Source organism: Leucopleurus acutus (genome assembly GCF_964270905.1).
Source record: "Leucopleurus acutus genome assembly, chromosome: 15".
NCBI lineage: Eukaryota > Metazoa > Chordata > Mammalia > Artiodactyla > Delphinidae > Leucopleurus > Leucopleurus acutus.
In genome coordinates this window covers 33172592-33188148 of record NC_139157.1, presented here as the reverse complement: position 1 = coordinate 33188148, position 15557 = coordinate 33172592, and the positions used below count along the sequence as shown (strand labels likewise).

General features: G+C 38.6%; 1 protein-coding gene across 1 annotated transcript in view; it reads left to right on the top strand.

Moving 5' to 3' along the window:
* LAMA2 (laminin subunit alpha 2) overlaps positions 1-15557 on the top strand; it is a 603102-nt gene that overhangs the window by 204768 nt on the left and 382777 nt on the right. The window contains exon 4 of the mRNA XM_082855622.1: positions 4836-5078. Within this exon, the coding sequence (XP_082711748.1) occupies positions 4836-5078 (243 nt within the window). The remainder of the gene's footprint in view (positions 1-4835; positions 5079-15557) is intronic.

Sequence of the window (15557 nt, the reverse complement as noted above, 5' to 3'; positions counted from 1 at the left end):
AGCTTTTTCTTGTCTGTAAAGGTTTTAATTTCTCCGTTGAATCTGAATGAGATCCTTGCTGGGTAGAGTAATCTTGGTTGTAGGCTTTTCCCTTTCATAGCTTTAAATATGTCCTGCCACTCCTTTCTGGCTTGCAGAGTTTCTGTTGAACGATCAGCTGTTAACCTTATGGGGATTCCGTTGTATGTTATTTGTTGCTTTTCCCTTGCTGCTTTTAATATTTTTTCTTTGTTTTTAATTTTTAATAGGTTGATTACTATGTGTATTGGCGTGTTTCTCCTTGGATTTATCCTGTATGGGGTCTCTGTGCTTCCTGGACTTGATTGACTATTTCCTTTTCCATATTAGGGATGTTTTCAACTACAGTCTTCAGATATTTTCTCAGTCCCTTTCTTTTTCTCTTCTTCTTCTGGGACCCCCTATAATTCGAATGTTGGTGGGTTTAGTGTTGTCCCAGAGGTCTCTACCACTGTCCCCAATTCTTTTCATTCTTTTTGCTTTATTCTGCTCTGCAGTAGTTATTTCCACTATTTTGTCTTCCAGGTCACTTATCTGTTCTTCTGCCTCAGTTATTCTGCTATTGATTCCTTCTAGAGCATTTTTAATTTCATTTATTATGTTGTTCTTCATTGTTTGTTTGCTCTTTAGTTCTTCTAGATCCTTGTTAAACGTTTCTTGTATTTTCTCCATTCTATTTCCAATATTTTGGATCATGTTTACTATCATTATTCTGAATTCTTTTTCAGGTAGACTGCCTATTTCCTTTTCATTAGTTTGGTCTGGTGGGTTTTTACCTTGCTCCTTCTTCTGTTTGTTTCTCTGTCTTCTCATTTTGCTTAACTTACTATGTTTGATGTCTCCTTTTTGCAGGATGTCTCCTTTTGCAGGATGTAGTTCCCATTGTTTTTGGTGTCTGCCCTCAGTGGCTAAGCTTGGTTCAGTGGGTTTGTAGGCTTCCTAGTAGAGGGGACTAGTGCCTTTGTTCCTGTGGATGAGGCTGTGTCTTGTCTTTCTGGTGGGCAGGACTGCGCCTGGTGTTTTGTTTTGGGGTGTTTGTGATCTTATTATGATTTTAGCAGCCTCTCTGCCAATGGGTGGGGTTGTGTCCTGCCTTTCTAGTTGTTTGGCATAGGGTGTCCAGCACTGTCACTTATGGGTCATTGAGTGGAGCTGGGTCTTTTTTTTTTTTAATTTATTTTTATTTTATTTATTTTTGGCTACATTGGGTCTTCATTGCTACGTTCGGGCTTTCTCTAGTTGTGGAGAGCGGGGGCTACTCTTCATTGTAGTGCACGGTCTTCTCATTGTGGTGGCTTCTCTTGTTGCAGAGCATGGACTCTAGGCACACGGGCTCCAGTAGTTTTGGCACGCAGGCTCAGTAGTTGTGGCTTGCGGGCTCTAGAGCGCAGGCTCATTAGTTGTGGCACATCGGCTTAGTTGCTCCTCAGCATGGGGGATCTTCCCAAACCAGATCTCGAACCCGTGTCCCCTGCATTGGCAGGTGGATTCTTAACCACTGCACCACCAGGGAAGCCCAGAGCTGGGTCTTAGCGTTGAGATGGAGATGTCTGGGAGCGCTTTTGCCGTTTGATATTACATGGAGCTGGGAGGTCTCAGGTGGACTCATGTCCTGAGCTCAGCTCTCCCACCTCAGAGACACCAGGCCGGAGCACCAGGACCCTGTCAGCCACATGGCACAGAAGAAAAGGGAGTAGAAAGAAAGAAAGAAAGAAAGAGAGAGAGAGAGAGAGAGATGGAGGGAAGGAGGGAGGAAGGAAGGAAGGAAGGGAGAAAATAAAAGAAAAAGAATTAAAAGGTTTTTTTAATTATTAAAAATTAAAATGTAATTAAAAAAAAAAGAAAGAAGAGAGCAACCAAACCAAAAAGCAAATCCACCAATGATAACAAGCGCTAAAAACTCTACAAAACAAAACAAAACAAAAAAAAGGACAGGCAGAACCCTAGGACAAATGGTAAAAGCAAATTATACAGACAAAATCACACAAAGAAGCACACACATACACATTCACAAAAAGAGAAAAAGGAAAATATATATAAATATATATATCTATACATTAAAAAACAAAAGGAAGAGAGCAACCAAATCAATAAACAAATCTACCAGTGATAATAAACTCTAAATACTAAACTAAGATAAACATAAAACCAGAAACCAGTCTGTCGCATAGAGCAAGCCCCAAGTCTACAGTTGCTCTCAAAGGCAACTGCCTCAATTTTGGGATGATTCGTTGTCTGTTCAGGTATTCCACAGTTGCAGGGTACATCAAGTTGATTGTGGAGATTTAATCAGCTGCTCCTGAGGCTGCTGGGAGAAATTTCCCTTTCTCTTCTTTGTTTGCACAGCTCCTGGGGTTCAGCTTTGGATTTGGCCCCACCTCTGCATGTAGGTCACCTGAGGGCATCTGTTTCCGCCCAGACAGGAGGGGGTTAAAAGAGCAGCTGATTCGGGGGCTCTAGCTCACTCAGGCTGGGGGGAGGGAAGGGTGCAGAGTGCAGGGCGAGCCTACGGTAGCAGATGTCGGCATGACCTTGCAACAGCGTGAGGCATGCCGTGCGTTCTCCCGGGGAAGTTGTCCCTGGATCCCGGGACCCTGGCAGTGGCGGGCTGCACAGGCTCCCAGGAGGGGAGGTGTGGATAGTGACTTGTACTTGCACACAGGCTTCTTGGTGGCTGCAGCAGCAGCCTTAGCATTTCATTCCCAGCTCTGGTGTCTGTGCTGATAGCCGTGGCTCGCGCCCGTCTCGAGCTCGTCTCGAGCTCGTCTCGAGCTCGTTTTGGCGGTACTCTCAATCCAGTCTCCTCGTGCACCCCGAAACAATGGTCTCTTAGGCAGTTCCAGACTTTTTCCTGGACTCTGTCCCAGCTAGCTGTGGCACACTAACCCTTCAGGCTGTGTTCACGCAGCCAACCCCAGTCCTCTTCTGGGATCTGACCTCCGAAGCCCGAGCCTCAGCTCCCAGCCCCCATCCATCCTGGCGGGTGAGCAGACGAGCCTCTCAGGCTGGTGAGTGCTGGTCGCCACTGATCCTCTGTGCGGGAATCTCTCCGCTTTGCCCTCTGCACCCCTGTAGCTGCGCTCTCCACTGTGGCTCCAAAGCTACCCACCCCGCCCCGCCACCCACCGTCTCTGCCAGTGAAGGGGTTTCCTAGTGTGTGGCAACTTTTCCTCTTTCACAGCTCCCTCCCTGAGGTTCAGATCCCATCTCTATTCTTTTGTCTCTTTCTTTTCTTTTCTCTTTTGCCCTACCCAGGTACGTGGGGAGTTTCTTGCCTTTGGGAAGTCTGAGGTCTTCTGCCAGCGTTCAGTAGGTGTTCTGTAGGAGTTGTTCCACTTGTAGACGTATTTCTGATGTATTTGTGGGGAGGAAGGTGATCTCCACGTCTTACTCCTCTGCCATCTTGAAGGTCTCCTGTCTTACGTCTTATATATCAACCTTTCATATTTTTAAATTAAGTCCCTTAAAGTGTACCATAGACAGTGTAGATGTATTCCTGAAAGTCTCATGTCAAAACTATGTAGCAAGTAAGGTTTATTTTCAGAACATTCCTTTCAAGCTCCCTTCTAAGCAGACCCTTAATCACATTTTAGCAGATTTGTCCTCCAGTTGTATCCTTTCAATGACCCCAATCACCCAGAGCTTAGGGTTGACAAGCTCCTTGTACCTCACTGAATTTACTGAAAAGAAGATATACCACTGCTTTATTATTAGTGTACTCATTATATATCTCATTATTACAATATATTATCAATTCATAGATGGTGGGACAATAACTTAAACTAGTTTGTATCTACCTTTCTACCCAGCACATTGCAAATAAATGTCATTCGGTAATGTTTGTGCATTGTTCTTTTGGATTGAATTGGTAAAGACACATATGGACCATCGCAAAATATCCAGAATATTTATTTTTTACCTCTTCATATATTATGTAGATTTGAACGTAGAGGATTGCCATATTTCCCTCAATTGTCACTCTGTTGATTTATGGTCACTTGATGCCTTTATTTTCCTTTTCTTTAACACATGTTTACCTCTTATACAGAAGGTACAGAAACCCTTCATTGAATATGTTCCAGTTTCAAACAGTTGTCTGCATGTACTAGAATTTCCTCCCCGTTATTTTCTATTTGGGGATGTAAAGGAAATGACATTTATTGAGTATTTATAGCCAAGCCTTTTGCTAGGTATTTTGCATACATTATCTCATTTAATCTAAATTGTCTCTCAGTAGTGTACTTAATGTACTTATTATTGACCCTAATTTGCAGATAAGGGAGCTAGGAGTTGACAAAGTAAAATAATCTGCCCGAGGTCACAGAAATGCTGGGACCACAATTTGAATACAAGATTGTGCCTCTGAATCACTATGTTGTTTTTGCTGTACCACAGTAACGGATGGTACTTGTCTGAGGATTAGGTGACATAAGTAACTGTTTTCTAATCTATCAAGCACTATCCACACATGGAATTTCTAACTCATATATTATAATTTCCAACAGAGTAAGGTGAGTAAATTGGTATGTAATAAATGTTTTAACTGATTGTGATTATAATAGAACTTCAAAAATTACGTGAAATGATGTTAATGAGTTATTAGAGAACTAAAATCCACAAAATGGAACATCTCATCTTAGCCAAAAGGTACGAAATATGAATATGTAACAGTAAAAATATTTTTAGAGAATATCATAGGGTTATGGAATAATATCTGAATAAAATCTGTTGTAGCCTTAGGTAGGCCTTATATTTGATATGTAATAGTGAGAACACTTTGGAATTCAGAGTTACATGTTGTTGTCACTCTTCCCCAGGTGTTCCAGATTGCGTATGTGATTGTGAAAGCAGCTAATTCCCCTCGGCCTGGAAACTGGATTTTGGAACGCTCACTTGATGATGTTGATTATAAGCCCTGGCAGTATCATGCTGTGACGGACACAGAGTGCCTAACACTCTACAATATTCATCCCCGCACTGGACCACCATCATATGCCAAAGATGATGAGGTCATCTGCACTTCATTTTATTCCAAGATACACCCCTTAGAAAACGGAGAGGTAAGATGAGAAAACTCACCCTCAGTACATTTAAGGTGCCAAAATAGGCCTGTCATAAAAACTAGAATATATCAGTCATAATGTCAGGGAGATTTTAAAATAGGATTTAGCAGAAGTACATTTTAAATAACTTATTAAATAAAAGGGAAAAACTGAAAGTGATTAGAATTTTAACTGCCTTCCTCTAGTGTGTTATCTCCCATTTCCAATAAAGATCAGAGAAGAGGAAATGGGCTTAAGTTGGAAAGTCAGTGATTAATTTTAAATATAAAGAGACTTTAATTTTAAATATAAAGAGACTTTTCTAACACTGTGGTTTGCTAATAATTGGAGGAGGATTGAGACCTTAAAAGAAGGCCTAGATCTGTGTGTACTCTGGTCTGAAGATGGGGACAAAAGAGGTAAATTTGGGAAGAAATATAATTCACCTGAAGGACCTAAAGAGAAGGAAATTTTGTCAGTTTTTGTATGTTTTTCTGCTGTCACCACATAGTGCTGCAGTGGGGTTCCTTTCCTTTGTTCAGGCTTTGCTTATTATATGCTTAATTCAAAAGCGTTCAATTTCTCCGTAGCATTTTTTTTTGTATGGGTAAGATTTTAGATTCATTCATTGCTTTTCAGCCACAGAGTCAAACCATGACTTTACCTCTACCAGCTGTGTGATCTTGAATCACTGACTTAAATTCTCTGTGCCTTAGTTTCATCTCCCATAAATTGGAAACAATAACAATAGTTCTTATTTCTTATGATTGTCAAGAAGATTAAATGAATTATTATGTTTAAAACATTAGAACAGTGCTGACAGACATATATACTATTGCTTTGTAAGCATTAACTATTTTTGTTGCTCTTGTTATAATAATAATAACAACTATTGAGATTGTTGTTTTTGTTGGTAGTCGTAGTCATAGTATTAGTAGCCTTCTCTCAAATACCCAAACCTAGACTTAGTGACTTTTTTGGATTCTCTAGTTATATTTCCCTAATCAGTCTCCCTTCAGTATATACGGCCTAGCTCTTTTTTTCCTACCTGTTTGTATACATCTCTATTTATATTCATGTCTGATATTCTCTCCTCACCAGTTCACACACCTAAAGCTGGTATCATTTTTTATATTCACAGTTTCAGAAAATCCATATTCATACACTATCATGCCCACCTCCACCAATCTAGGGTTATCTCTTTAAACACTTCTGGGGGCAAGTTAGAGTTTTGACATAAATCTATCACACTCTCTTTTGGCACTATTATTCTATGAATGTATACCAGTGCCTCACTATATTTCAATTTCATGTTCAAAAATATCAGTTTTGGGCGAAAAGAAATCCAAATGGTGCTCTCAGCAGAGATTCCAATCTGCCAAATGACAAGGAGTCAAAAGCAGTGAGTCAAACAGCTGTTCAGCCTGCTTTGTGCCCAGAGGCATCCAAAGTCCTGGCCAGATTGGCCTGAGGATATGGGAGTACGGAGGAGTGCAGAGAGACTATATTTGAGTTGAATTTGTATTATTTTTCTCCTGGATCCAGTGTTTACCCAGAACCAATAATTATCTAATATTTATAAAGCTATTCTTTACCTTTAAAAAAATGGTCTAATTCAGAAATTTGTTGAACAATGTAAAATGTACCCAGATAGATGTGTAACATACAAGTTACATGTATATCCCTGAAGCATGCTCTCCCTACAATGATGGTGGTTCTCCATCCTTTAGACCGTGTCAACTTGCCAACATGGAACAAACACACATTCTATTTGTTTGTGTTTAACTGGCTATGCTGTATTAGACATTCACTAAAAACTAATCATTGATGGTGACTTTTTCTTTTTTTTTTTTTTTTGCTGTACGCGGGCCTCTCACCGCTGCGGCCTCCCCCGCCGCGGAGCACAGGCTCCGGACGCGCAGGCCGAGCGGCCATGGCTCACGGGCCCAGCCGCCCCGCGGCATGCGGGATCCCCCCAGACCGGGGCACGAACCCGCGTCCCCCGCATCGGCAGGCGGACCCTCAACCACTGCGCCACCAGGGAAGCCCTGATGGTGACTTTTAAGAACAACTTATTCAACTTTCTCTGTGACATGCTTTTTTAAGTCTATTTTTCTCTCATTGGAAAGTGGATGAGGTGAGGAACAGAAAGTAAATTCAAAATATTTGATGTAGAATGATAGTATTTAAGAATATGAATTAAATTCAGACCTCTCCTAGAATATCTGCTTCATTTTATATATTATGCTGTGAAACATATTACTTTTTGGAATGAACAGGTCCAGCAAAGGTAGGTGATAATCTCCCAAGACTCCCAGATCCACTGGTGACAAAGCTGAGATAAGAATCCAGGTCCCCTGACTCCTAGGTTAGTGTTTCTTTCAGACTGAAGACTGGAAGTCGATTTTTTTTAAAAGTTGGTAATAGCTAAACTCAAATAATGGTTTAGAAGAGATATAGAGATAGATATGCTGGATCCATTAAAGTAGAAAGATTCTTAATCCTGAGATATCATGATATAGAAGAATGTACATGGGACTGGAAGACTGGGCTCTGCTTCTGGCTCTTGTTTTTGTGGGATGTTGGGCAGGTCACTTAATCTCTGAGTTTGAATTTCTTTAATACATGAATTAGTTTTATATATAAATTGTCCTAAGGCATCTTTCAGTTCTAAAGTAATAGTTTTGGATATCAACTACAATATAACATGTGGGAATAATTTTTGGATGCTTGTCTCCAATATTTCCCAGACAAGTGACTATGAAATAAATCTTATTAAATTTCAGTTTTAAAATGATTCACTTTTGAGTACCATCTGAAATCTAATTACTAGGTGCTTATGTTCAGAACTTCCCAGAGAAGTGACATTCAAGTAAAAACCAAATATGTAAACCAGTAAATGCAAAATGATAGTATAAATGCCACAGCAGAAGTGTGTACAGAAAGTGGTAACGTCCATCTGGGTGAGCCAAAGGAGCCACATTGAGAAGATGAATTCTCAGAGTACAGGGAAACAGAAACAGAAGTTTCTTAGTATCTCAAAAGTTTCAAAGGCAATTTGCAAATTCATCTCTAATATGCCCTATGACTTAAACTAGACATATAACAAGACTTCATCTCCATTGTTGAAGGATATTTTTATTGGGTATAGAATTGTAGGTTTCTTATTGTTTTTTGGCATATTTTATTGTCTTCTGGTTTCCATTGTTTATGTGGAAAAGGTAACTATTTAATAATTGTCCTTTGTAAAGTCTTTTATTTCTTTAAAGATTTTTATCTTTGTTTTTCACTAGTTTTACTATGATGCTCCAGATCTGCACTGCCCATTACAATCTTTATTAGACATATGTGGTTATTAAATTTATATTTCAATTAATTCAAATGAAATTAAAATTCAGTTTCTCAGTTGCACAGCCACACTTCAAGTGCTCAATAGCCACATGTGACTAGCAGCTACCACACTGGATTGCACAGAATAGATCATTTCTATCATTGCCTAAAGTTCTATTGGGCAGTGTTGCTATAGATGATAGCTTTCTATTTTCTAGATTGGGATTTATTTGGTTGGTATATCTGCAGAGTGATGTCTTTCATCAGTTCAAGAACTAATTCAGCCACTAACTCTCCAAATATTGCTTCTTCCCCATTATCTCTCTTCTATAAATATGATTTAGAATAATTTAGAACTTCTCACAGTATACACTGTGCATCTTACACTCTCTTTTATTCATAGTCATCCTTTTGGCTTTCTGTCCTTCATTCTAGATATTTTCTTCTTGCTTACTTTGAGTTCACGATGTCTCTCTTCAGCTATGTAAAAACTACTATTGAAACCAATCATAAGATTCTTAATTTCATGTATTATATTTTTCAGTTCTAGAATTTCTCTTTGGTTCATTTAAAATAGTTTGGTATCTAGTTTTATATCAAATTTTTATATACCTATTGAATTTTTAATAATAAAATTATATTCAAATTTTCAATATTCTATTTTTATCTCCTTGAGCATAAAGTAACAATTGTTTGAGTTCTCATTTTATAATTCTAATATCTGGCCTTTGTGAATATATTTTATTTCTGTTTCATTTGCCGATTCTTTCCTATGCTGTATCGTATCCTCACATTCTTGATTATTTTTGCTTATCAGAAGTTGTATTTGAAAAACTGTGTATAGAAATAATTTAGGCCTAAGAAATTATCTTTACCTTATGAGGATTTTCTGATGCTTCTGCCAGGCAATGACAATATGGATCATCTTAATCCAATTTCTGGGATACTTAGATGCCTCAAAGCTGTGCTGAACTCCCATGACAGCTGATTTAATTCTAGTTTATCCCCATTCTAGGCTTCCTGTCTTTGAAGTCCAAACTAAAGTGTGTGGAATTTACCTAAGTCTCACCCATACAAGTTCCGGAATCCAACTTTTGTCCTCCTAGTACAGCAAGACTGTCAAAGCACTGCTCAGTCTCTGAGCCATGTCTTCTGAACAGGGAAATGTCCACAGGACAAAAGCTGTCACAATACACTAATTATCTGTATAGACATCAGTCTTCTCCTTGATATTGAGAAGTTGATTCTTTATCTTCCTGAGCTGTCATATGGCTTTACATAAATGTTTTTATATATTTTGTCCAGTTGGTCTAGTTGTTATTGACAGTGTTAGCACTAATTATATAATTTACTATAAACAGAAGCATAGTCTCATATGCACTGTTTAAAGCCTTTTTATTCTGGAATCATTTTATATTTACATAAATGTAAGAAGAGGACAGAGAATTTGTATGTCCCTTTTACCCAGCTCCCACTAAGGATAATATCTTACATAATTACCATTCATTTGTCAAAATAAGAAATTAATATTGATACTCTATTACCTAAACCACAGATTTATTCAGATTTAATTCATGTTATCATTAATGTCTTTTTTTTTTTCTCTTCTGGGATCCAAGTTGGGATACTACACTGCATTTATTGCATCATTGTGTCCCCTTAGTCTCTTCTAATCCATGACAATTTCTTAATCGTCTCTTGTTTTCCTTGGCCTTAATCACTTTTAAGAGTACTGGTCAAGTTTTTTGTAACATGTTAGTCATTTTGAGTCATGATTAGACTGGGCTACTGGGTTTGGGGGAAGAATACCACAGAGGTGAAACAACTTTCTTATTGCATCACTCATATTTATTTTTATATGCACATCTCCTATGTCCTCCTTATTGGTTTATAAGTTTTACTGTCTTCTAGATAGGATTTTATTTTAGACAACAATATCTAAATATTCACCATGATTTGAAATGTATATTTTTGACTAAGCATTGAATGATCATTTGCTTCCAGATCTTCATAATACACTTTAAATATAAATTTAAGTCAGAGAATAAGAAAAATAAGAGCAGAGTATTTTTAAGACTCACCTGTGCAGCAAGGCATTATGAAATAAACATGTCTCAAGTAATAATGTTTATGTTATAGGTATAGAACATTAATAGAAAATAGTCTTCTGTGAGTAACATCAAATCTATTGAGTCTAAGGTTTATTACATTATTACTTGTCTGTAGAGTTTTAGAGACATGTGCCATAACTTTTGGAACATTCCAAGATATCATATTTCAGGTGAAAAGTACATCATTTTAGAGCTGAAAGATACCTTAGGTGAATACCTTAGGAATTCAAGGATATCATAGCCTTGACTTTGACATCTATATCCAAACTTCAGCGCTCTCCTCTGTCCATATTATCACTGGAGACCATTTAGCCTTTCCTTCTGACCTCTTGAGTCTTAACAGCATCATCTCTGCTTGTTTCTTCAGTTTTATTTGTTGCTACAGCCACCGCCACTTTTTGGCCTCCACCCTCTAGCCTGGTCCATTCTCTGTCCTCCACCTCACATTGCCTGCAAGAGATCAACAAATGTTAGTCATGTGGATTCACCAGAAGGGCACATACCCAGTCCCCTAGATCACTGGGTTCAACTGCATCCAAGAAGAAGAGTAGTTCTGCAGGCTAGCATCCTGGGCTTGCACCCAAAGGGAGAAGAGAAATTTACTGAGCTATGAGATAATCAAGTCTCAGGACTGGCAGAGGAAAAATAATAGAGGGCAATGGAGGCAATGGTCATAATAGTATGGCCTAGTATGTTGTTATCCAGGGTGTAAACAGAAGGAGACTTGGAGCAAAACTTTCCAAGAGTTTCATTTTAGAAAGGTGATTTTGCATCAGCAGTGCCAAGAGAGGGCTCAGCAGGAACCCTGCTTGCCTTGCCTTGAGAGAATGATCCTAAGCTCCAGAATAGTTGTATAGTATGTAGTAACAGACCGCAGGGGGCCTCCATTACTTTGAGGGCAGCCAAAGACAAAAACTTTGGTGGGTACAGCTGCAACGATGTACTTCTCCAGCAGTGCCACAGGGAGCCAATTCCAACCAGAGCTGCTATCAGCCGGAGTGCTGCCTCTGCTGAGAGCACTTGCCCCTGATGCTATTTAGAACTGCTAACAAGAACCACCACTTGGAGGCACCACTGTGAACTATGATTGCAGCCATGGCTCCTCCCAAACTTGGCTTTACTTGGCAATCACTGGGAACATTTGAAAGATAGCTATTTCTGGGACCAGGGTTTTTAATTCAGTAGGTTTGGGAAAGGCTCAGGAAGCTCTATGTATATGTTAAACAAGTACTCCTGGTGATTTTGATACCCCTCCTTTTGGCTCATTGTTCAGATATTTCCAGCTTTCCCAAACCCTGGAGAAGAACAGATCATTAGTTATTTAGGGAAAGCGTATCAGACATTCTAACTCCTTCTAACTGAAGAAAGAGGCTTACTTTTCTGACAGAAAACATGATTGGCTTTGGTGGACCGAATCTGTGGGTGAGTTTGAGTTTAGTAAATAAACTTTGAGCTGTCACTAAGTTACAGATGGTTAAAGGAGCGGCTGGGAGAGGAGAATCACATTGATATTGACAAGAATGGGGCTGTATGGATGGCACTGCTTTAGGGTTCCTAGAATTAAAATTGTAGTAAATGTGTTTCTGTTATATGAGACTCTCCCCTTTCTGTGACTGGGATTATTGCTTTAAATTTCTTTGGATTGTCACTAGACTGCTAAATAATATTCATAGTTACCATATTAATTTTTGCTTCAGTTTCCTCATACAGAGACCTTTAAGTTATTCACATATGATTTCCTCTTTTTTTACTACAACACTTCCCAGCTCTTCAGGACTGCAACTCAGTTGGAACTTAGATTCACTTTGATTCTGCTTTTGAAACATGGCAGGCTTGTATAAATTCCCTGGAGCAGCCATCATTAATTCTTGAAGACACTTTTTTTTCCTTTAAACTGTGTGTGGAGCTTTGATATTATTTTCATTTCCTATGTGACAGAATTTTACATATACAGACAGAATTTTTTCTCCCTCTTTATATCACCTGACACTATCATGATCCTTAGAATTGCAAATACTGGAAAATGAAGAAACAAACCCAACACTGTGTAAAAAAAACTGTTTCTGAGAACCTTCTTTGATGTGATATTGTTCACGGTATGGCGTGATTGCATGTGTGAGTTTGTGTGGAAATGCAGGGATGGAAATGAGGAACGAGCCTTTCTCAGTTACCCTTGGAGTTGCTCCCTTAAGGAGAAGCATCGGGGTATCACTAATTTGTATTGGTTTTAAATAGAGATTTAGGGAAATAATTTATGGGGGTTTCAGATTTCCTTCCTCTAAAAATAGTTCTTGCATTGACCAACATGGAGCCAGTTAGTACCTGGAGCAACAGGGTGAAAGTGCCTTAATACAATGAGGTTTATGTGGCTTCCTCCAAAAGAACCCCCAGCTTATTTCAACTCCAGTTGGAATATACAGAGCACTTGAAATGTATTGGAATTACACACACATAAAATCCATAATTCACTTTTTTCCTTATTTGGATCACATTTTTTAACATCTTTATTGGAGTATAATTGTGTTACAATGGTGTGTTAGTTTCTGCTTTATAACAATGTGAATCAGCTATACATATACATATATCCCCATATCTCCTCCCTCCTGCGTCTCCCTCCCACCCTCCCTATCCCACCCCTCTAGGTGGTCACAGAGCACCGAGCTGATCTCCCTGTGCCATGCAACCGCTTCCCATTAGCTATCTATTTTAAATTTGGCAGTGTATACATGTCAGTGCTACTCTCTTACTTCATCCCAGCTTACCCTTGCCCCACCCTGTATCCTCAAGTCCATTCTCTATATCTGTGTCTTTATTCCTGTCCTGCCCCTGGGTTCATGAGAACCCTTTTTTTCTTTTTTAGATTCCATATATATGTGTTAGCATACAGTATTTGTTTTTCTCTTTCTGACTTACTTCACTCTGAATGACAGACTCTAGGTCCATCCACCTCACTACAAATAACTCAATTTCTTTTCATTTTATGGCTGAGTAATATTCCATTGAATATATGTGCCATATCTTCTTTATCCATTCATCTGTCGATGGACACTTAGGTTGCTTCCATGTCCTGGCTATTGTAAATAGTGCTGCAATGAACATTGTAGTACATGGCTCTTTTTGAATCATGGTTGTCTCAGGGTATATGCCCAGTAGTGGAATTGCTGAGTCATATGGTCGTTCTGTTTTTAGTTTTTTAAAGAACCTCCATACTGTTCTTCATAGTGGCTGTATCAATTTACATTCCCACCAACAGTGCAAGAGGGTTCCCTTTTCTCCACACCCTCTTCAGCATTTATTGTTTGTAGATTTTTTGATGATGGCCATTCTGATTGGTGTGAGGTGATACCTCATTGTAGTTTTGATTTGCCTTTCTCTAATGATTAGTGATGTTGAGCATCCTTTCATGTGTTTGTTGGCAATCTGTTGGCAATTTCTCCATTTCTTTGGAGAAATGTCTATTTAGGTCTACTGCCCATTTCTGGATTGGGTTGTTTGTTTTTTTGATGTTGAACTGCATGAGCTGCTTGTATGTTTTGGAGATTAATCCTTTGACAGTTGCTCCATTTGCAAATATTTTCTCCCATTCTGAGGGTTGTCTTTTCGTCTTCTTTATAGTTTCCTTTGCTGTGCAAAAGCTTTTAGGTTCCATTAGGTCCCATTTGTTTATTTTTGTCTTTATTTCCATTTCTCTAGGATGTGGGTCAAAAAGGATCTTGCTGTGATTTATGTCACAGAGTGTTCTGCCTAGGTTTTCCTCTATGAGTTTTATAGTGCCTGGTCTTACATTTAGGTCTTTAATCCATTTTGAGTTTATTTTTGTGTATGGTCTTAGGGAGTGTTCTAATTTCATTCTTCTACATGTAGCTATCCAGTTTTCCCAGCACCACTTATTGAAGAGGCTGTCTTTTCTCCATTGTATATTCTTGCCTCCCATATCAAAGGTAAGGTTACAGTATGTGCCTAGGTTTATCTCTGGGCTTTCTATCTGTTCCATTGATCTATATTTCTGTTTTTATGCCAGTACTATACTGTCTTGCTTACTGTAGCTTTGTAGAATAGTGGGAAGTCAGGGAGCCTGATTACTCCAGCTCCATTTCTCAAGATTGCTTTGGCTATAAGGGGTGTTTTGTTTTTCCATACGAATTGTAAAATTTTTGTTCCAGTTCTGTAAAAAATGCCATTGGTAGTTTGAAAGGGATTGCATTGAATCTGTAGATTGCTTTGGGTAGTATAATCATTTTCACAATGTTGATTCTTCCAATCCAAGAACATGGTATACCTCTCCATCTGTTTCTATCATCTTTAATTTCTTTCATCAGTGTCTTATAGTTTTCTGCCTACAGGTCTTTTGTCTCCTTAAGTAGGTTTTTTCCTAGGACTTTTATTCTTTTTGTTGCAATGGTAAATGGGAGTGTTTCCTTAATTTCTCTTTCAGATTTTTCATCATTAGTGTATAAGAATGAAAGAGATTTCTGTGCATGAATTTTGTATCCTGCTATTTTACCAAATTCATTGATTATCTCAAGTAGTTTTCTGGTAGCATCTTTAGGATTCTCTATGTATAACATCATGTCATCAGCAAACAGTGACAGCTTTACTTCTTTTCTGATCTGGATTTCTTTTATTTCTTTTTCTTCTCTGATTGCTGTGGCTAAAACTTACAAAACTATGTTGAATAATAGTGGTGAGAGTGGACAACCTTGTCTTGTGCGTGATCTTAAAGGAAATGGTTTCAGTTTTTAAGCATTGAGAACGATGTGGGCTGTGGGCATGTCATATATGGCCTTTATTATGTTGAGGCAAGTTCCCTCTATGCCTACTTTCTGGAGGGTTTTTATCATAAATGGGTGTTGAATTTTGTCAAAAGCTTTTTCTGCATCTACTGAGATGATCATATGGCTTTTCTCCTTCAGTTTGTTTATATGGTGTATCACATTGATTGATTTGCATATGTTGAAGAATCCTTGCATTCCTGAGATAAACACCACTTGATTATGGTGTATGATCCTTTTAATGTGCTATTGGAGTCTGTTTGCTAGTATTTTGTTGAGGGGTT